The following is a 6,777-nucleotide window of genomic DNA, read 5'->3' on the forward strand; positions in this document are numbered from 1 at the left end:
TTTTTTTTTTTTTTTTTTTTTTTTCCTGGCCCTCTCCCTAATCCGATCTCAAGAAAATAATTGTTGAAACGCAGGGAAAGGTAGGAATTCAAGTGTGCTAGTGGCAGCCATTGTTGTGCCTATTATAGTGGTTGTTCTACTATTCATAGCTGGTTATTGTTTCTTTGCAAAGAGGACAAAGAAGACTTCTAATATTGCTCCAGCCTTTTATGGTAAAGATTCGAAGGATTAAGTATTCTTAATGAATTGTGTTTGATTAGTTTCATTGACCAGTCTTTTTTTTTTCTCTTCTGATTACTACGACTTTTACTGTGCATCAGGAGATGATATAAAAACCATAAAGTTGCTGCAACTTGATTATGGAACAATACAAGCTGCAACAAATAATTATTCAGAAAAGAATAAGATTGGTCAAGGTGGATTTGGTGAGGTTTATAAGGTACTATTGGTATTAATTCTTTAACTGCGCCTAATGTTGTGTACTTTTTATTGACAATTTGGGTCAACACATTTGTTTAACGAGATGATGCTGATGAAAACAAATAGGGTACATTTTCAAATGGGACTGAAGTTGCGGTGAAGAGGCTGTCAAAATCATCAGGACAAGGTGAAACAGAGTTCAAGAACGAGGTTGTTGTTGTTGCAAAGCTTCAGCACAGAAATCTTGTTAGGCTTCTTGGATTTTCTATTGAACGAGAAGAAAGGATACTGGTCTATGAGTATGTGCCCAACAAAAGCCTTGATTACTTCCTCTTTGGTCAGTTGCATTTATTGCTTTGTGTCAGTGATTTTTTAGCCATATTGCTGAAACGTGTGGTTGCAAATCTTCTGATTTAACTCTAATTATAAGAACCTGGTTGTTATTGTTGCGCACACAGACGAGAAAAAGAAAGGTCAGCTAGACTGGACTCAACGATACAAGATTATTGGAGGGATTACTCGAGGGATTCTATATCTTCACCAAGATTCACGGCTCACAATCATACACCGTGACCTCAAAGCAAGTAATGTTCTCCTAGATGCGGATATGAATCCCAAAATAGCTGATTTTGGAATGGCAAGAATCTTTGGAATGGATCAAACCCAAGAGAACACAAGCAGAATAGTTGGTACTTTGTAAGTCTTCTACTTAACTTCTCATAAGTTGAAGTGTGTCAAATATTTGCCAATACATGTCTTTTGTTGTGGATTCCAGCGGTTACATGTCTCCTGAATATGCGATTGATGGCCAGTACTCAATGAAATCTGATGTCTATAGCTTTGGAGTGTTACTTCTTGAGATTATTAGCGGTAGGAAGAACAACAGCTTCTACGAGACAGACGCAGAACTTGACTTGGTTACTTATGTAAGTTTTAAGGCAATAAAGTTTTTTTTATTTGCTCTCTTACAATAAGCAGTGGTTACAAAAAAAAATATTGATTGATTGATTTTTAGGCTTGGAAGCTTTGGAGCAATGGAAATGCTTTAGACCTTGTGGATCCAATTATCCTAGATAATTGTCAAAAGAGTGAAGTGGTTCAGTGCATTTATATCGGTCTTGTATGTGTTCAAGAAGATCCTGCAGAACGTCCGACATTTTCAACAATTTTTGTGATGCTCACTAGTAATACTGTGACTTTACCAGTGCCTCGGCAACCAGGTTTTGTCGTGCATAGTAGACCTCAAAAAGACCCGCTTGATTCATATCGATCTGTTGATGATACATCGATCACTGTGTTATATCCTCGTTGAATATTCGGTTAGCAGCTTTTGCCGCCGTAGAATTAAACCAAAGCAATTATTTACATATTTCTAGAGGTGGTGAAGCAAGTTTATTTTGTTTAGTTTTGGTTTGGCAATCTGGTTTTATATATAGAAACTGAAATTAAAGAAAACCATATGTAATTCAATTTGGATGGTGTTGTCTGATGCAATTTTGAAGTTCGATTCAGTATTTTTAGTTTGGATTTCTCTAGTTTATTATTTACAAATAACTTATATAGCTTGCATGACTAAATATATAGGAAAAAAAACTTACTTATAATCAAAATATACACAAAAAATATTATATTTTATCGGCTTGGTTTGGATATACTGCATGTGTATTCAACTATATATTTTGGATGAATTTAAGAAAGTTATTATGATATAACATAAAAATCTTCTCAAATTCTACTTAAAATCTTTTTTTTTTGACAACAATTCTACTTTTTTTTTTTTGCCAGCAGAATACAAGATTGGCTCAAACAAGCCAATTAGCAGGAAAATTGTTCACAAAATTAATTGGATGCGACTCCACTCTAGCATGACGCGCCAGTTTGTCCGCACTACCATTTTGTGATCTGGGAATCTGAACTACAGAGAAAGATAAGAATTCATTCTTGTCGTCTTCAATAGCGTCCAGATATGTCTTGAAAGCAGGCCACTCGGAAGGCGAAGACACCATCTTCACCAAATTAGAACAATCTGTGAGAAAAACAACTTTCTCATTGTCCGCACCAATCATACATCGCATTGCCCATATGAGGGTTTCCACTTCTGCATGGAGGGGTGACAAGCTACGGCGAGAATTAGATGCACCCATAGTGGGAGATTCTCCCTCGGGAGAAATGCATTGCCATCCTCTACCTGTAAACTGGTCAGTCGCCTTCCAGGATCCATCCACAAAACATCGGTAGCTAGTGCCATATCCGATAATTGCATCTCTAGTATGAACCGTATACATAGAGGAAGGTCGAGGCACACCCTGAGGTAAGGATCCGAAAGGTTCCTCTTGGGCTAAAGACCAAAGCTTTGCTTCCTCTTCCGCTATCCGTAAAATCGCTAGCGGATTTGAGTCCAAATTGCTAAATAATTTATCATTTCTGGCCTTCCATATATACCATAGAATCCACGGAAATACCTCCATCGAAAGAATATCCTTAAATCTCCAAAATAGTGAATCCATATTAGCAAAAACCGAATCAGAAGGAAAAACACCCGAAGATGTTGGGAATTGGGATAATCCCCAAACCTATCTAGCTGGAGGGCATAAGAAAAGGGCATGATTGACTGTCTCCTCCGCCCCTCCACAAATCGCACATTCCAAATCACAACTCAGTCCGCGTCGCCGCAGATTAGCTGTTGTCGCCATGCAACCTGTAATTGCTTGCCACAAAAAATGTTTAAGTTTTGGTGGACACCGAATCTGCCAGATAAATGCCTGTAAAGGAATAATATTGGGACCCGAGACATAGGAGTCATTTGCCGGTTTTTTCCGCAAGGCTTGATATCCAGATTTAACGGTATATACACCGGTTTTTGTCAAGTTCCAACCCAAACTATCCGGTGTGGTCAGATTACCAAGGGGTAAAGCAGAAATAAGGGCAACATCCTCCGACTTAAAATAAGCCGAAAGCAAAGCCAAATTCCAGGAGTGCGAGCTCCTATCAATGAAAGTTTCAACTCTAAGCGTTGGATCGACTGGCGATCCTGAACGCAACGCTGGTCTCAGAGATTGAGCAGGAATCCAGGGATCAGACCATACTAAAATGGAGTCCCCAGATCCTACCCGTTTAATGAGTCCTTTGTTCACCAGAGAGCGAGCAAAAATCATACTCCGCCAGCCATAGGATGGGGAATAAGATTTAATTAGATCTAATGGATCAGAATGCCTATAATATCGTCCTTTGAAGACTTTTGCAAATAAAGAGTCTGGAACATAAATCAACCGCCAAAGTTGCTTTGCCAGCAATGCGGTATTGAAATCATCCAGACAGCGAAAAGCCAAACCTCCCTCCATCTTATCAACACACAGCCTATCCCAAGCGATCCAATGTAAACCTCGTGTTTCCCTTGAAGAGCTCCCTCCATCTTATCCCCCCCCCCACGAGATAGCAGCCTAGCAGGCCACCCACCAGCCCGTTTTTGCAAACGATCCTGAACAAAAGAAAATATTTTTGTTTTCGAACCCCCAAGACTTTCCGGGATGCCCAAGTATGAACTCATACCACCCAAAGTAGTAATACCCAAAATACCATTCAATTCCTCACGCACACCCGCATCTACTGTGTGTCCAAATTGAACAGAGGATTTCTGAAAGTTAATTCGCTGTCCAGAAACCCGTTCATACTGTCTGAGGATCCCTAAAATAACCTCACACTGCTCCTACGTGGCCCGACAGAAAAACAGACTATCGTCTGCAAACAATAAGTGCAAAATTGCCGGAGAAGCAGTTGACACCCTAATACCCGTAATAAGTTTAGACCTTTCTGCCTTCTGAAGATTGGCAATAAGAACCTCCATGCAAAGGATAAAAAGATAAGGCGACAAAGGGTCTCCCTGTCGAAGCCCTCTAGAAGGAATTATGGATCTATGGGACTGGCCAATTATTAAAACACTATATTCAACTGAGGTCACACACCACATGATCCACAAAATCCATTTGTCACAAAAACCGAATTTCCTTAATAAAAGCTCAACGAAAGACCATTCTACCGGATCATAGGCCTTGCTCATATCTGTTTTAATGGCCATGAACTTTCCCTTACAAGAGGGGTTAGTGCGGAGGCCATGAAACATCTTCTGAGCAATCAAAATATTATCTGTAATTAGCCTTCCTTCCACAAACGCCGATTGTGTCTCAGAAATCAATGCCGGCAAAAACTTACGCAATCGCTGACACATAATCTTCGAGATAATCTTGTAACCAACATTGCATAAACTAATTGGCCTCCACTCAGTCATCCGGGTTGGTTTGTCCACTTTTGGGATAAGACAAATATTTGTCCTATTTAGGCGTTTATCAAAATTGTCACCATGAAAGAAAGATTCTACCGAAAGCTTTAAATCAGCTTTAACCGTATCCCATGCACGCTGATAAAAAAGGGCCGTCATACCATCCGGTCCAGGAGCTTTATCAGGATGCATCATAAACAAAGCCTTTTTAATTTCCTGTTCTGTGACTGATTGCGTCAGTGTCTCATTAATTTCTCCCGTGATAGATGTGCTTATTTCACCCAATGAGTCCTCAATATCTGTAGGATCTGTGGATGTAAAAATATCTTGAAAATAAGAGACTGCTATGTCTTGAACCTTTTTCTCTTCCGTGTTCCAATGTCCAGCTTCATCATACATTCCGACAATGCGATTTTTAGCTCGTCTTAATTTTGTTTGGGCATGAAAATAACTAGTATTTTGATCCCCAAAGCGCATCCATCGACTCCGACTTTTTTGATACCATTAGATCTCCTCATCCCGATAAGCTTCTCTCAGCTTGCAGGTCATCTCCGAAATAACGTCAACAGATACCGAGTCATCAGCCTGGGCGGTTGCTAGGTGAGACTTTAATTCTTCAATTGTTTCCCGACCGAACGGGGCATGTGCTTTCCGCCAGCGAGAGATGGCTTGGCGACACTTAATTATTTTGTCCATTAAATTTCCAGTTACCCCTATCTCTCCAGAACCCCAACCCTCTGAAACGGCTCCAAAGAAACCCTCTTTTTCAATCCACCGTCGGTCAAAGCGAAAAACGCTCCTTCCACGTCGAAGCTATCATCGGTAAATATTCCGTAAAGGAGTCCTTGAATAGGTCATGGAATTTTTCATTGGCTAAAGCTCGGTCGAGGCGATAACGAATTGGCTTCTTATCCCGCCAACCCCGCCAAGACAAACTATCCCCAACCGCAGGAAATTCTAATAATCCACAATGTCGAATCATTGTATTGAAACCCACAAAGGAAGATGCATGGCGAAGCTTCCCTCCACGTTTTTCATGGTTTCCTTTTAACTCATTAAAGTCCCCAACTAGAAACCAAGGGGAGTCCCTAGAAAGACCAATGCGTGTCAATCTTTCCCATACCAAATCACGATTCGATGGGACCGGGTCACCATAAACAAAGGTAAAGTAAATAATTTGTCCTTTATAAGTAAGTTCCACATCAATTAACCGATTAGATTCAAATAAATCAGAAACATCATTATTATTATTATTATTATTATAAAATAAGGCTAATCCGCCACTACAACCGATAGGATCAACCGTTTTTAAGGTTGAATAACCAAAATGACCAACAAAAGGTTCCAAAACAGAAAAAGGCTGTCTAGTTTCAGATAAAAATAAAAAATCAGGTCTATGTTTTCCCCACAAATCCCTGAGATACCCAATAGTTGCTTTATTCCCAAGACCTTGACAATTCTAGCTTAAAATTTTCATTTATCCATTATTGATTTAGGTGGCTTTGCTCCACCAGTGGAACCCTTCTCCTATTCCTGGTTCTTCGGGTTTGGTCCCTCCCCCACCAGATCTTTAGCTTTAGGGACTGGACGTTTCCTTGGGGTTGTACGCAGNACCCAATGAGTCCTCAATTTCTGTAGGATCTGTGGATGTAAAAATCTCTTGAAAATAAGAGACTGCTATATCCTGAACCTTTTTCTCTTCCGTGTTCCAATGTCCAGCTTCATCATACATTCCGACAATGCGATTTTTAGCTCGTCTTAATTTCGTTTGGNACTTCTCCTTGTTAGCCTTCTCCACCTCCACCAAATCATCCCTACCATCATTATGCTGTTGTTGCGGGTCAACAACCTCTATGTCCACATCCGCTATCTCTACATCCTCCATCAACTGATCAATGGTCTCCTCATAGGGTTTCGCCACGACTATTGGATCCCTCTGTATAGCCGGCTCTGTCAAAGTTGTAAACTCCGCAGATTCACCAACAGTCTCATCCAATGGTGCATATCGCACAGCATCAGAAACAGTGGGCTTTGAGATCAAACCCGCATCTGAGGCAGATGAAACCGAAACGCACCAAATC

General features: G+C 40.3%; 1 protein-coding gene across 1 annotated transcript in view; it reads left to right on the forward strand.

Annotated features, from left to right (window-relative positions):
• The window catches only part of LOC104731151 (cysteine-rich receptor-like protein kinase 11), a 6,334-nt gene extending 4,394 nt beyond the window's left edge, over nucleotides 1–1,940 (forward strand). The window contains 7 exon segments of the mRNA XM_010450429.2: nucleotides 59–63; nucleotides 65–212; nucleotides 321–439; nucleotides 547–757; nucleotides 879–1,116; nucleotides 1,196–1,346; nucleotides 1,436–1,940. Coding sequence (XP_010448731.2) covers nucleotides 59–63; nucleotides 65–212; nucleotides 321–439; nucleotides 547–757; nucleotides 879–1,116; nucleotides 1,196–1,346; nucleotides 1,436–1,732 — 1,169 coding nt within the window. The 3' untranslated portion in view covers nucleotides 1,733–1,940.

Source organism: Camelina sativa, chromosome 12 (assembly GCF_000633955.1).
Source record: "Camelina sativa cultivar DH55 chromosome 12, Cs, whole genome shotgun sequence".
Classification (NCBI taxonomy): Eukaryota; Viridiplantae; Streptophyta; class Magnoliopsida; order Brassicales; family Brassicaceae; genus Camelina; species Camelina sativa.